Source organism: Arachis duranensis, chromosome 9 (genome assembly GCF_000817695.3).
Source record: "Arachis duranensis cultivar V14167 chromosome 9, aradu.V14167.gnm2.J7QH, whole genome shotgun sequence".
Lineage (NCBI taxonomy): Eukaryota > Viridiplantae > Streptophyta > Magnoliopsida > Fabales > Fabaceae > Arachis > Arachis duranensis.
In genome coordinates, this window is record NC_029780.3 from 104,359,848 (window position 1) to 104,376,165 (window position 16,318).

The 16,318-nt window shown below is 29.5% G+C and overlaps 1 protein-coding gene and 1 long non-coding RNA gene across 4 annotated transcripts in view; one reads left to right on the plus strand and one right to left on the minus strand.

The window, feature by feature from the left end:
- Positions 1-3,111: 3,111 nt before the first annotated feature.
- On the plus strand, positions 3,112-5,506 carry LOC107466533 (uncharacterized). 2 transcript variants are annotated; one of them, XR_001587734.3, is made up of 4 exons: positions 3,112-3,492; positions 3,972-4,049; positions 4,130-4,234; positions 4,979-5,506. It is a non-coding gene; the product is annotated as an uncharacterized LOC107466533 (long non-coding RNA). The 2 variants fall into 2 exon arrangements; XR_001587733.3 differs by having other exon boundaries at positions 3,972-4,234.
- A 538-nt stretch (positions 5,507-6,044) lies between these two features.
- Positions 6,045-16,318, minus strand: part of LOC127739702 (receptor-like protein EIX2) — an 18,307-nt gene continuing 8,033 nt past the window's right edge. The window contains exon 2 of one of the 2 annotated variants that reach the window (XM_052253750.1): positions 6,045-6,636. In XM_052253750.1, the coding sequence (XP_052109710.1) occupies positions 6,220-6,636 (417 nt within the window). In that variant the 3' untranslated portion in view covers positions 6,045-6,219. Of the gene's footprint in view, positions 6,664-16,318 lie in introns of both variants that reach the window. The other variant, XM_052253749.1, reaches the window with a different exon arrangement.

Sequence of the window (16,318 nt, forward strand, 5' to 3'; positions counted from 1 at the left end):
ATTATTATTATTATTATTATTATTATTATTATTATTATTATTAATTTTTAGGATATATTTTTAATAAATTATCTTTTATTTAAATATTTAATTAAAAAACAACCGTATTATTAATTATTATTAATTATCTTAAATGTTTTTAGTTTTGCACTACAAAAAAAAACACTAAAAACTGTTAGATTTATCGGTAGAATTCTTAAAAAAATCCAACAGTAATAATATTATCGTCAGTAAAAATTTGATAGTATAATTATAAACGTCTTATTTATTGACAAAGTTTAGGAATTCGACGCTAATTACTGTTGGAATTTTTCTAACGCTAATTGCTTCTAGAATGACCAGTTTTATTTGCTAACCATCGTTGAAAATTTTGTTAAAAAATTTCGATGAAAATATTATGTAATAAAATAATATTAAAAAATAAAAATTATGCTACCACATTTATCTCACACAAAATCTGATGGTAATATTTTTTAATAAATTTTTTTATGACTTTAATCATACTCCTCACTTAAGTCTAGTCTTATTGTATTCCTATGTCTGATTTTGTTGGAAAAAAATACCAATTTAAAAAGAATATATAGTAAGAAAGATGATATGAATATAAAACACAACATATATAAAGTAGACCAAACAACATATGTAAAATTTTGTTTTTGGTTTTTCCATGGTTGAGAGTGGTCATTGGTTCAATGCCTGCATCATACAAAATGGTAACAAAGATGGAAATTGTTCGCATCAAATACTCAGATTTATCCATCAATGCATCATATTCTTAAAAGTATTATACAACAGAGTTTATAATTAGAGAGAGATATGAGTTTATAATTAGAGAGAGATATACTTTTAATGGCTTCTAAAACATGAAAAACTATGAAGTACTTTGAAAAAGAGTGAATCTATGATAAAAACAGTGATTCATGTTATTGAGGATCAACTGAAAAGCGTGCACTTCAAAATAATAAGCACTTTAGGATTTTTTTTTTTAATTTAGGCAAACAAACCGTTATTCTTCAATATTATTAGTTCATACAAATATAAGCACAAAGAAATGAAAATAAATATTATTAGTTCATTATTAGTTCATAATGAATAACTACAACTGAGTCATTGATCAAATACAAAAGGACAAACTACAATATGGATGATGATTACTAAAAACATGCAAATCTAAAAGCTAAACATAGAAATAAGCCCTTTTTCAATTTATTAGTGCTTCAAAAGTGTTGAGATAAATGTCAGAAAAAATTTCACTCTCTTCTTCTACGAGATCTTAAAAAATGACACTTTCTTTTTCTCTATTTTATAAAAGTATATTTTTCTCTCTTCTAACTTTTAAAAAATCTCCTCTTTAATCTATTTTAAATTTTTTGTGTTAACTAATATTAAATTTATCTATTTTTTAAGAAAAATAAATTATTTTTTGAAAAAATACTCATTAACAAAAATACTGTTAATTTTTTTATATCAATATTTATTATTTTAACGTTAAATAAAAAAATTTTACCACTGTTAATATGTATAACAATTAATATATATTGATATTGAAAAATAATCTTACTAAAATTTTTATTTAATGTTAAAATAATATATATAGATATCAAAAAATAATTAATAGTAAAATATAAAAAAATTGTTAACGAAAATTTTGGTAAGATTATAATTTAATAATTAAAAAATTATTGAAGGATATTTTTGAAAAAAAATAATATAATTATTAAATTTTTTAAAAATACAATTTAATCAATAAAAGAATAATTTATTAAAGGCTATTTTAGTAAACAAAATTTAATAATAAAAAATAAAATTTTTGCTAATGAGTATTTTTTAAAAAATAATTTATTTTTTCTTAAAAAATAGATAAAATTAACATTAGTTAACACAAAAAATTTAAATGGATTAAAAAAAAGTTTTTTAAAAGTTAAAAAGACAGATAATATACATTTATAAAATAAATAAAAAAAGTGTTATTTTAGTATCTCACAGACAATGGAGTGAAATTTTCACTAAATGTTAACATAACAAGCATATGGAAGTCATCCAACTCGTCAAATGAGAATTTTGGAACCTCTATATGGCCTCCAACCCAACTTCTTCTCTTCTCTCAAATTCAATTCCCCTATTTTAAAAGAAATTTAAATTGACTTTTCGATGAACAACATTTTTATAGTACTTAACATACACCAAAAAATCAAGTGATACAAAGAATAAAATTTGAAGGATCACCGAGAGAGATTTTATAATCCTCATGAATTCTCATGATCATCACTATGCTCAAAGCACCTAAGTAATTGAGATTCCGTAGAAAAAAAAAAAAACGGACAGTAAATAAAGTGCAGTACACATTTGAACAAGAGCTTAATGTCTCAATGTTAAAAAGTACACTAGGCAAATCTTAAACTGTATGATGATCAAGAACAATTACAAAAGTAAATTTCTATGTTATTAATATCTGAATCATGGCCTAAAACTTGCACAATCGTACCTCTATAGACTTCTATGATTCTTTGCAATAATTTATAGGCTACTTGATCTTACCTAAATTGAATAGCTTCTTGGAAAATATAATGCATCCATAGAATCATCTATCATCAGGTACTTCATTGGGGAATAGTAGTTACTAGTTAGGGTGTTGGGTCTGGGTGTGTCTTCTTTGCAATCTCGTTACAAAAAAGTTTCTTCAATTTCTTTTGATAATCACAAAAAAGTTTAGAAATAAAATTTTAACCATACATTTCATAAAAGGAGGCCACTTACATAAAGACACAAAAAACATCTTTTCTTAAAGACGTTCATACGTGTCATAATATGATTGGACATCTCTATTAAACCGGTTAATAAGCTATTTTTTAATAATTCAGAATAAAATCGGTTTATTAAAAAAATAATAAACCTAATTGTCTGTATTATAATTATTAGATTCGGTTTGTTCCGATCAATTTACACAATATAAACCGAATTATATTTGAATTTTTTATAAAAAAATAAATATATCCTTAATTTTTTATTTTACAGACATTTAAATCTCTAATAATATAAAAATACAATTAAATCCCTATAAAAAAATAATTCTAACCCTAACCCCGATCTGTCCAAGCCCAAATTCAAGCTTTAACAGTGAAATGGTGAAATAATTTGCTGCGAGTTAAACCCTGTGACCCTTAGAAGCCACGCCCGCCCAACCTTCTTTCTTTCTTCTCTTCTTCTCTGAAACCCAGCCCAGCCCGCAGACCTCCACACCAACCTTCCGTCCGTCCGTCCGTTCCAACCGCCGGCGACCACCGTCGCTAACCCTCCCTCCTCCCTTCTTCCTTTTCTTTCTTCCCTATTTCTCCATTTCTTTCCTCCTGTACGCAACACCCCTGTTCGTGGCGCCACCTCTGTCTGCACCTTCCATTTCCGGTGAAAACCACCAGCGGCGGCGAAACTCTGTGCCGCTACGACACTACCTCCGCTCCTTACGCTATCTTCTTTTTTCACTCCTCAACGCAGGTTCCATTCCATCCTCTGTGTCTGTTTCTTTTTTTTCTAATTATTTTTTTTATTTCAGTCCCTTTTGATTCTGCTTTTACTGATCTTGTTAGACTTAGGATAGTTGATTATTTGTGTTTCTGGACTGAATGTGTATTGGTTGGTTGAAATTTTTGGGTTGATTGATGCTTACATTAAACTGAAATTGCTGTTTATGAATCCGGCATACAACCTGTTCGATAAGTTGCCTGAAAGTTAAATCTTATGTCTGATCATCATAGGCTTCAAATTTTGTTTTCATTAGGCATTGTAACTCATATTGTGCAGTTTTCTATAAGTTTTTATGATGATTGAGATTGAATTTTGGTTATGCACTTGGTGAATGTTCTTGCTTAACACCAAATTGAACTGAAATTTTAGAATTCATTCCTTGTTTGGTGTTATATGTTAAGTGCATACAGAGTTAGCAAGTGAATTGATGATATTGCGTATCCATGTAGTTGTTGAACATAAATGATCATATACTCTTCCGACACCCTTGAACCGAAGCACAAGCAGTCACCAAGAAACGTGGAATGGTAAGTATTGTATTCCATTCATTACGATTAATCACATGAAACCTTACCAGTTACCAATTATGAACGCGAGTGTGATTCAGAAGAGAGACGAGAGGATGTTTCGGTTGAGTAAGAACAAGGCTTCTTCGAAATCTGCAGCTGATACAAGATTTGAGTTCTGATTCTCTCATTTTAAGGCTCTTCAGGTAATTTAATTTAATTTTATTTTTCCCTTATTCTTCCATTTACGTTGATAAATGCTAATGCAATAGTGTGTGAAAATTTGTTGTGTTTTTTTTTTCACGTTAGCTTAATACGCTTCATATGTTCGCAATTGTTGATCTGCGGTGATGAACTGATTATGCGTTTGGTGCAGAATTTGCAATGCAAGCCTCAGAATCTTAGATCCTATTTCTAATTTAGAAACAGCGAAAACTAGTGCTTTATTTGTTGAATTTTATCAAAGAAGATGAAATTTATTATGTGAAGAAGTTTAGTATTTTGGAAATGGATGATAATTAATTAAGGTGAACTAAAGTGAAGTTGTTCTGTTGAGCTATAATATAGAATCCTTGAGACTTGAATGTTTTATCAAATGCAAGTAGCACATCGGGTTGTTGGTTTGATATGAATAACAAGTGTTCATACATATTTTTGTTCACATTATTAATAACTTAATACTAGGCAGTGGGACAAATCATAATATTGAATGACTGGAGTGACATGTTAAAAGTAAGCAAAGATGACTTATCTTTAAGTTCTAAAGTAGTTGTAATCAAGGGGGGAAATGTTTAAATCACCAAAATTATACTTTTTTTATCCAAATTTTGCTGCTAAAAAAGTTGTATGTTGATTTTAGAATTGTTTTCAATAGTAATTCAGTGTGCAGGGAAATAAAGGAAATAGATGGTTCTGTTAATAATAACAAATACTGATTCTCTTGTTTGTAGGTACCCAAGGGATGGGAAGCTGCTTGTTTCTGTTGTTTCGGTAGAAAGTGGTAAAGCTATTGCAAAGTCAAGCAAGGTGCTGGTGCAAAATGGGAGTTGTCAGTGGTCAGATTCTTTTTCAGAATTTGTATTGTTTCCAGGAGATAATTCTTCCAAGGAGATTGATGAATGTCTCCTCAAGCTTATTGTTGCCATGGTGCTGATACTATTGCTGTTTGCTTTTCCTATTGTGTATACTCTACTTTGTAGTTAAGATGTTTCTTTATCAGTTAGAAGTTTGTTTGAATTATGATGTGGCTTAACAGGGACCATCAAGATCTAGTATCCTTGGAGAGGTCACTGTTAATATGGCAAGTTATGTGAGTTCAAATGCTGAATCTGCACTTTCACTCAAGCTGGGTAAGTGGCAACCATGGGACAGTTTTACATGTCAGATATACAAATAAAGTTGTCGTACTTTTATTGAGTGCAGAAACCTGGATGGTTGTGTTACTGTGGTTGGTTACGCTCGGATTTAATTGTAGTCAAGTTTGGGAGAAAAGTAACATTGGAAATCTGGAATATATTGCTGAGTATTGAATGTATCTTATTAATTCCAATTACTCTTGTTAATCGACAACTTGTTTTCTTTGGGTAATCTCTGTTCATTCAAGCGGTATTCCCTGTGATTTTACTCTCTGATATACAATGTTGCATAGGATCATATGGAATTATATTTCTGCCCAAAGTTTTATGACTTGTATTCAATTGAAGTCTTAGCCACCAGATTGCCAACAGTTATTGCTGGTTCATACAGTTACATAATACCAATCATTTCAATAGTTCAAGCTAAAAGATATGATTTATATACAGATCCTTATGAGGTTAATGTCATTTTTCTTTCTTTAGATGCTACCCATTGTACTGATTTTGGCTTAAATGGTTGAGTTCTCTTTTTTTCTCTTAAAAAAAACTAAAATATTTTCTATAACTCAGATATTCACTCAGACAAAGAGGGATTCAAAGTGCCTTGATCGTAAGTGCATCTTTCCAGATGGTACTTGGATTTTTCCAAATCTGACTCGCATTAAGTGTTATTATTATAGGGACAACAATACTAACTGGATTACATTTAAACAAGCTAAGCAGGACAAGTGCATATTATTTTTATTTCCACTATTACAAAAAAAGAAATGAAAAGAAAACATTACAAACTCCATGCACACAAAGGAAAAACCAAGCACCAGAAAAACATCATAAAGTCATATACATGATTGAAGTTTGTACCACACATCGTCAAGGAAATGGTAATAGGCATACATCCATGATTTGAATATGAACAGTGGACCCACAAATCCCCAAAATCCCACTATAAATCGAAAAGCCACACTCACAAACAGCCACTTCACTCCATGATTCTTTCTCTCTTTTTCATTGTCATTAGCATCATCATCATGAACTTTCCCGTCCATGGTACAGTTGAGCAGCAATGGTGGACCACATAGCTTGTTGCCGACAAAATCGGATGCTTCAAAGCTTTGCAACTGAGTGCCCGTTGGGATTTTGCCCTCCAAGTGATTGTAGGACAAGTCTAGCTTGTTCAGGAAGTTCAAGTTTGTGATGCTTTGAGGGATCTCCCCTGTGAGTTGGTTGCCAGAGAAATCAATGGATTCCAGTGACTCCATATTGCCAATACTTTGTGACCACTTAACTCATTCTTGGACAAGTTCAAATAAATCAGAGCAGATAGGTTTGTGATTTCCATTAGTATTTCCCCCAACAATTTATTAGATGAAAGATCAATGTTTTTTACTAAGCCGAGAATGTTGTTGTACTCAGCATCTTTTCCTTTCACCCATAGGGTCATGCTTATAATATCACTTCCATACATCATGTCTTTTTGGATGGATGAACTTGCACTAGTTTTATTTATCATGGCACTCAAATGGTTCAAACAATTTGGTATAATAGACACATACAATAGGAATAATAGACACATCACTAACATCGAAACTTAGTTGGGTAATACTCTTTCTTCCATTTTTGTACTTCAACACTTTATTTTTTACCCAATCGCAAATTTCCATATTGCACATTTGCACCTAAACCGATCCTATATGCATCATCAACACACAAATGTTATTTATACAATTCAATTAAACAGAGGATTTGACTCAAGAGTTACCTTCATCTTTTTCCAAAAGTTATAGCCGTCTGTAGATCTTCCAAGCTTAGTCGAGCTTCATTAATAAAACAAAATTTTATCAAGTGTTACTAGCAATATATAGTGGATAATTTTATACGCGATAAATAAAAAAGGGATATAATTATGGCCTCATTAGTAAAATAAGACCAATACATGAGTAATTCCTAATGATTCAACTCACCAAGTAAAAAATAAACATATGAATGAAATAAACAACATAGTTTAACAAAACAAAAAAAGTTAAATAAATTTATCTCTTACTTTTATAAAATTCAATAATTTTGATGTAATTAAATATTTTTGAAACAAAATCATTCTAAACCAAATTTATTAAGAACTTATTTAATTATATACTTTATCTATTAGAACATGTTATTCATTGGAACCTATATAAATTTTGAAATACCATCCTTCTTTTCCAGAACAAAATATAAAGCATACTCAAAGTTGTAATATATTTTCATTTTTTTTAGTAGATAACATTCTCTCGGTGAAGGTTTTTTACTTGCAGAAAACAACAAATTAAATGCACACAAATTGAGGATTCACCCAAAATTCAAGAGTCATGAACATAGAAATCCTATAGGTGTTGACAAAACAAAACAAAATCAATGTGCTAATGAATTGTAAGTTGAACAAGCATCAAAATATAGCCAAAAGTGCCTCATCCAAGAACAGTGTGCCTAACATTTTTGCAATTTAATCTTTATAGTAGATACAACACATAAATAAAATGCAAAACATTACATAGCCATTCAACCAAGCATGTGGTGTGCAATGCAGAAATTCAACATAATCAAGCAGATTTCAGCGGAATTCAATCCATAATGGCCATAATCCAACACTTGCAACTTAACAAAGATCTACTAAACTAATCCTAACCTATCTTAACCGCTTAAATCCACTAACAACATGCAAATTGTAAGTAACTAACTAATTAAAGAAAATAGACTAGAAAGCAGAGCAAAGAGAGAACCTGAGGTGATGACTAGGGTTCTTGAAGCAGAGAAACGGGAAAAGAACGCAGTGGTACTATGTTATTGCCACCGCTGGAGGTGCGGTGACAATAACGCCAAAGAGGAGGAGCTGGGCTGAGCTCCGACTTGGAAAGGGAGAAGACGAATGTCGCTGAATGAGGGTGAGAAAAGAGAGAGGAAAAAAAGAAGAAGGAAGTTGCCGTGGGAGAAGGAGATCAAGAAGTGACCCTGCGACCAGAAGATTGGGTTATTTTTAAAATATCGACCCAAGGAGCTTTGGCGACCGGGCCTCTTCAGAAGGCTAACCAGAAGAAGAAGAATGAGCGTGACCCTTTGACTGAGCCCCTGTCTCGACAGGGCAAGCGTAAAATTATCTATAATAAAGAATTTTATTGGCCTCAATTAATGAAATATGGGGATTTAACGAAATATGGCGAAAGTGCCTCCATTCAATCCGAGTATAATTATTTGGTTACATCTCGTGGTTAATGTTGTTAGCCTCTGGTCTAAAGCTCTAGTGTAAAGCTTTGAATCTTTTAATTTGTTAAATCATGTAAAGGGAATTCAATTCAGTCAGTTATAAGATTTCAAGTAAAATTTTATCTAAAAGATAGATATTTAAAAAATTATATTTAATATTAATTTTATAATATTTAAATTAAATTATGTTTTTAAATTTTCGTTATATAATAATCTTAAAAGATAAATATTTAATAAAATCAACATTTGAAATTAAATATTCTTTTTATATTAATAGATAAGATAGATAAAATAAAAGAATTGTCTCGAATTATTTAAAGAAGAGCCACAAATCTAAAAAATTACGTTGAATATTTGTTTTTTTTAATATTTAATATACCTTAATCTTACGAAAAAAATATAATTTTTTTAATTTACGTGATTTTTTATTAATTTTTACCATAAATATGATTAAATCTAACAAAAAAATGAAAGGATAAATTCGACGTGAAAAATACAGTTCTTTAAAATGACAAAAAATAACGTTCTTCAGCCAGTTTCGTTTGGTGTATGAGAGGCAAATAGACAGAAGGACTAAATTGTCCTCTGTTTATTAAAGTCAGGGACTTTTTTGTATTTAAATTTTGTTAGAGATGTATTTGTCAAAAATTTAATAAGTCAGGGACCTATTTGTCTTTTTTTCTTTGATTCTTTAGGCTAAGAACAAATAATTAGGTATAATTGTAGTATAACTAGTATAATTTAGTGAAGTGTAACTAGTATTAAATTAGAACAGTTTTCTGGAGATTAAACTAATATAATCCTAATATTAGAATTTAGTTATTTAAATAATACCTATGGTATTGAATTCTAGACCTTAGATATTTATACATTAGCATTGTATTTGCAACTACAAGCAGTAAAAATACCCTGATCAGACTGAATGTACAAAAATCACTCAAATTCAGATCATCTTCTTGACTACGATAGGAAACTAACAATTGTAATATGTTTATAGAAAAAAATAAATAAAAAAAGCTAAGGATATATTTGTGTACTTACACAAAAATATTACTAGTTATAAAAAATAAGGATAAAAAATTCAAGGTATAATAAATAGTTATAATAATATATTATTTTACATAATATTAATAGTATATTGTAAAGATAATTTCATTTAAGTAAAAAGGTTTTTGGAAGAAAAAAAATATTAATAGTATATTAATACTTACAAAAAATTTTTTACACCAACTATTAATCTAAGTAGCAGAAAAATATTAATATTTTTAATTTATTATTTTTTTTACTTAATGTTATTAGTTAGCCTACTTATGATACAATATTATAGTGTTAAATAAATTTAGATAATATTTTTTATCAAGAACAAGTCTAAAATAAAATACTAATGATTTGATACAACTTTAATACAGTATTAATATAGCAGTGACAACTTGAATTTGATTTGTTTATAGATTTGTAACTGAGTCAAGACAAATCGTTATTGTAACTTGGTTCGTTAACAGTTTAATAAGTTAAGGTTATGATCTTTGGATGGATTTTGAATTGTAATTCGAACTCATTTATTAATGTGAACTTAGTATGGTACTAAAAGAAAATAAAGATCTTTTTTATGACATAAAATAAAGTCAAAGTAATAAAAGAATAAATTATAAAATAATATGAGGTAACTATTTGATATAAAAATTAAATATAACATGGTATATAACAACTTGTATTAAAAATTCCATATTAAATATAATAAAAATAAAAGAATAAAAAAATGCTATAAATATGATTAAATCTACCAAAAAAAATGAAAGCATAAAGTGAAAACAAATTACAACATTCTTTAAAACAACAAAAAATATGAGTAATTAATAAGCTTATAGGTATAATCGTAGGCTCCAATGATTTTATAATGCAAAAATTCACCTCAATAGCCATTGATTTCTAATTGTGGTTGATTTACTTAACGAGGTTGTGAGATATCTGGACTCTTTCAAAAATGGCACGTTGGTGACAGAGCGTAAGAGTGTCATTAACACTTTGTTAAATTACCTAGAGAAATTTTTGTCCGAAAAGAATTTTGGACCAACACCTTCCTTTAGAAACATTCAATTTTCAAAGTATAAATTCAGAGAACCAGATGTCCCGCAACAATCTGCCAAATCGTACGTTTAAATTTACCATTTTTTAAAGTAAAAATTCAATTTTCTGGCGGTTCGTTATTTTGTTATATTCCGGCGTTAGTTGTGCGCCTTCTCGCGCTTGTCGTTTCCGGCGGCAGAAGTAGCCGGTCCCGAGGTTGGTCGTCGTTGTCGTCTTCATACTTTGAATCTCGCCGTCAGCTTCCTCCCCGCCCTCAGATTCCTTCGCACAACCAGAAGCTGGTCCCTGATTTGGTGATTTCTAATAAATTCCTCTGGTCTTTTTTTTCAGTTTTGTTGCCCTAATTCATCACTGCATTTGAATTTGTTGTTAAAAATATAACTGAACTAGTTTTTATTTTTGCTGAAAATCATCATTGTCGTGAATTTGTTAGTATTTAATTATTTATTACCACCGAACCTTGAATAATTTGTTGAGCTAGTTTCTTTGTTGCTTAAAATCATCACTAAGATGAATTTTGTACTGAATTTGTTGCTGTCATGCTCAAATAATTACTTAGCTAAATGTTTTTGTTGCTGGAAATGTGAGTTGAATATATTAGTGATTGCTCCTTGAATTTGTTGTTGTCTTGCTAAATAATCACTTAGTGCAAAAAATAACGTTTTTCAAAATAACAAAAAATATAAGTGTTATCTAGCGTATATGTATTCTATCGAATTTTGTTTGGTTTTACTTAAGGTTATGATCTTTGGGATGGATTTTGAACTGTAATTTGAACTCATTTATTAATGTGAACTTAATATGGTACAAAAAAAATAAATGTCAAAGTAATAAAAGAATAAATTAAAAAATAATGAGATAACTATTTGATATAAAAATTAAATATAACAAGGTATATAACAATTTGTATTAAAAATTTAATATTAAATATAATAAAAATAAAAGAATAAAAAAATGCCCATAAATATGATTAAATCTAACAAAAAAAATGAAAGGATAAATTGAAAACAAAAAAATAGCATTCTTCAAAATAATAAAAAATATGAGTGTTATCTAGCGTATATGTATAATCGTAAGCTCCAATGTTTTTATTATGCAAAAAATTGCGTGTATAATCGTAAGCTCCAATGATTTTATTATACGAAAATTTGCAAAGTTGCTAACTTTTCTATAGAGATGTTTTCGGTAAAAAATTTTTAACTAACTATCATAAAATAATTGCATAATATTTATATTAATAGAAAAAAATATTCATTAATAATACAATTATTTGAATTTATAATTTAAAAACAAATAATTTATCAAATTATCGTATAATTTAAAAAAAGTATAATAGTAATAAATGAGAATATTTACTTTTTCCTAATAATATAATCATATACTCTAAGAATAATGCTAAGATAAATTTTTTATTTTTTAATCATTTACTAAAAAAATAAAAAGGAGTAAATTTCCATACATTTTCTACTTATAAGAATAAACAATTTGAAAAAATGATAGTTTGAATTTAAATTTAAATTTAAATATCAAATAAAAAAAATTAAATATCTTAGTTATTTGTTACAATATCTTAACAAAAAATTGGATTTAATTTGAAAATTAGATAACTTTTCGCATTTATTAGGATATCCTTATTTTCAAAAAAAAAAAGATTTTTCGTTATCTTTGTTAGTTATCTCTATAAATAACAGTATTTATCGTGATGTTTTAAATCTAACACTTTTTTTTTAAATAATAGGATTATTAGTCTTTTGTAAATTCTGTTTAGTAGTTTTTTTAGTCTAATAAAAATACTGAAATTTATTTGGCTTGAGCAACTCTCACTGGATGCCTCTGTAACTTATAAGGAAGAATCAGACATGGACTTATCCGCCTTGGATGAGAAGGTAATCCATTTTTTGGGCTACAATACTCGAATATGCATTACTTTCTTGGCATACTCTATTTAACATGTCTTTAATTATCTTTTGTGATGTTTATAGTTGCTGTATTGTAACCTTAGTATACAAGTAAAGTGTCTTATTGTATGGCATCTTGTAGCTTGGAAAGGGTGTTGCCGAGGCACTGTCGACGATGATTTGCGAAGCTGTTGTGCAAGGGATAACAGCAGTTCTCCCAGAAATTGTGAAAACGGTTGGTTCTTCACAAGAAGTGGGAGTGATGGTGCAAAGCTTTCAATTACTACTCCAATTGTTAAATCGCCGTCGGACACTTTGAAACGCAGAAAGCTTTCAAATACTCCTGTTACTCCACTGGCAGACCCTTTGAAAGAAATACTTGATGCCAATCCCTCAATGTATTTGGGTGATGAACCAGTCACAAAGAAGAGTACCTGGAGGTGCAAGGAAAAAAAGCGTGGATTACGGTCAACGCAGTTAAGATTTTATCTTTTTATTTTTAAATAACAACCATTAAATACCATTTAGGGGTGAAAAACTTTTTAGTATTCTCACATATTGCTATATTAATGTTAAGTCATTAAATACAATCTCTTCCTCAACTTATCTCCTTTTCATTAGACATGATGTCTAGCTTCATTGTTGAGTATTTTAGGCTCGTGAGTACCGATTTTTTCTTTGGTCATCAAATTGTGCCCTGTTAGTGACATTAGAAGATTGATTAGAACCCTAGTTAATATTAGGGAGCTAAATTTTATTTGCTGATATTTATAATGATTTTATTGATGTCGTGTCATTTGAAATGATATTATTGACAAATAAGTAACAGCTTCTAAAATAATTATCATATTTTTTGGAGTTGCAGAAAGAATTGCAATTTGCGAAAAAGCATCCTCCGGGGTCTCCATGGATTTACTACGACAACCACGATCCAAATATGGACGGGGATGGCATGCCACGTGTGAGTACTTACCTATTTGAAAACCGTTAGTCTATGAAAAATTTTTCATTTTTAATACGCAAAAAAAATATTTGGCCGATTTTGTGTGTACACTTTGAGTATATAGACATAGTCAAACTTTTTAAAACATACAAAAGATTAAACAAATGACATGTAAAGACGGTTAGTAATCATAGTTGGTAATAAAAAAAGATTGAACTTATAAATTATTTATATTATTTTATAATTGTATTTTTTTTTTTACTTTTTGTTGATCAAAATAAATGAGTACTAAACTTTTTTTTTGTTGCTATTTTTTTTTTAGTGTTGGACCTTTTATTTCGGCCAACTAAAGAGATGAAATTTTTTAATAAAGAATTGGCCATTGCTGCCTACATATTTGGAAACAATATGGATCCAGAGTAAGTAAAATTAACTTATTTTTTAATTAATATTTAATTTGTCATGTAATTTTTTTATAATCTACTATACCACTATAGTATAATATTCTAATTTTATGAATTTAGGGAAGTGCTTGTTCCAAACGATCATTGTAGTGGCACACGCAAGACTCTTCTGACTATAATGCCCGGCAAGCCAATAATTGGTGATGTAAGAATTAGTTTTGTAATATTTATTTATTTATTTATTATCCTTGTAAAAATATTAAATTTGGATTGGTGCAGAATAACTCTGATTTTTTGTACTCCATAGGTCCTTACCTTAGTTTGTTCGATGCTTACCAAAGGATATTTTGGGCCAAAAGGATACAAATATGCTAACCAATGGTTTCTGCCACTGACATTTTCTGTAAGTCCCTTGGCATATCGAAATTTAGTCTTCAAATTTAATATATCTTCCCAGGTAGACTAGAAATTAACATAATAAGATTCCTAACTTAGTTTAATATTCATGGCAGCAAATTGTGTTAAGCCCGAAACAGAACTGTGTTCGCACAATGAAATACATCAAGGATAACTTCATGGGAGACCTTGCCACTTTACATCAAGTTCGTTAATTTTATTGAACTTTTAATTAATTCATATAATAATATTTCATGACTGTTTTTAGTTAAGGTTATTTTCGGATGTTGTTATAGATTTTTGTGCCAGTTCACATCAATAGCCATTGGTTTCTCATAGTGGTTGATTTACTTAACGAGGTCGTGAAATATCTGGACTCTTTCAAAAAGGGCACATTGGTGACAGAGCGTATGAGTGCCATTAACACTTTGTTAAATTACCTAGAGGAATTTTTGTCTGAAAAGAATTTTGGTAAAACACCTTCCTTTAGAAACATTCAATTTTCAAAGTATAAAGTTAGAGAACCAACTGTCCCGCAACAATCTGCCGAATCGTACGTTTAAATTTACCATTTATCAAAGTAAAAATTCAATTTTCTGGCAGTTTGTTATTTTGTTATTTTTCTTTTGTTAATATGTGCATTGAATTGTGGCAAAGGAATAACTGTGGTATTTGGGTCGCTCAATGGATGCAACTCACTCGCTATTGGAGCCTCGGTAATAAGACATGGGTAAGAAAAATAACATTATTAATGAAGTTATGTTTGTTCCATTTTGTAATATCATTTTATTGTCTGTTAGGTTATTTCTGATTACACAAGGATGCGTTTAGCTGTGGATTTGGTGAATGACAAAAATAACTCAAAGCGGGATATCATAGAGAAGCTTGCTGTCACTGACTGAATAAAAAGATACAGCAGTCTGTCATGCAAACTTAAGACGTTAAAAGCTTTTTTATTAGAAATTATGAATTGAATTAGGCTATTTTATTTTTCTTTAAAATATAAGCTAACTTTATATCTTGCACTTATTTCTTTGACTTTTTAAATATATGTTTTTTTATTATTTATAATGATTTATATCTTGCACTTATGATTTTTTTTATTCTTGTTATTATCTTGAAAAATTTGGTGCGTGAGATGATATTTATAGTATATAATCTATGATTCATGGAACAGTTCACTTTGGTATGTTAGTGACATTTACCTGAACACAGAGCAACCAAAGGTGTATACATCTCATTATTGGCAGATTCACTGATAAAAGTAGAATAATATATATCAAAATAATGTGGTATAACTTGGCTAATATAAGGTGATATTTTAGATAAAAAATAATAAAATACACACAAAAAAATAGGTGTGGTGCTGAATATACATGGTGTGGTGCTGCAACTATAATAGTGATTTATCACCACTGTTTTCTGACCTGATAAAATTCGTTACTATCCATTTGTGTGTCTTATATATATCTTCACGTACTACCCATTTGTCTGTATAACATCAAAACATAAACAGTGTTACAGAAATTTTTGTACCTCTAGAATCACAGAATCCTTTATAATAGCACCTGTAAGTGACTGAGCCAACCACACAAGGAGGGGATCAACGGCAAACCATGTGAAAATAACACTAAACGGCTCTGGAAGCTGCATTTAACAATTAACAGAGTATGCATATAAGAGGAATCACTCTCAAAGTCTCAATTTTCTTAGCTTTGTTCATATTTTACTACAAAACCAATTCAGATGCTATTACAACCAACAATCAAACTGCATATAGTAAGAACCAGTTCACAGTGTAGTCACTTGAACCATTTGTGTAGTTGCTTTTCCTCCGGATAACCAATTATCTAACCACCGCAAATTTGAGCTTTGCTAATCAGTGCCGGACTTAGGAGGTGTACTCAAATGGTTGAGGTTCCTCGTCAACAGCCATTGCTGATGCAAAACTCTGCAACCCTGCTGCTGA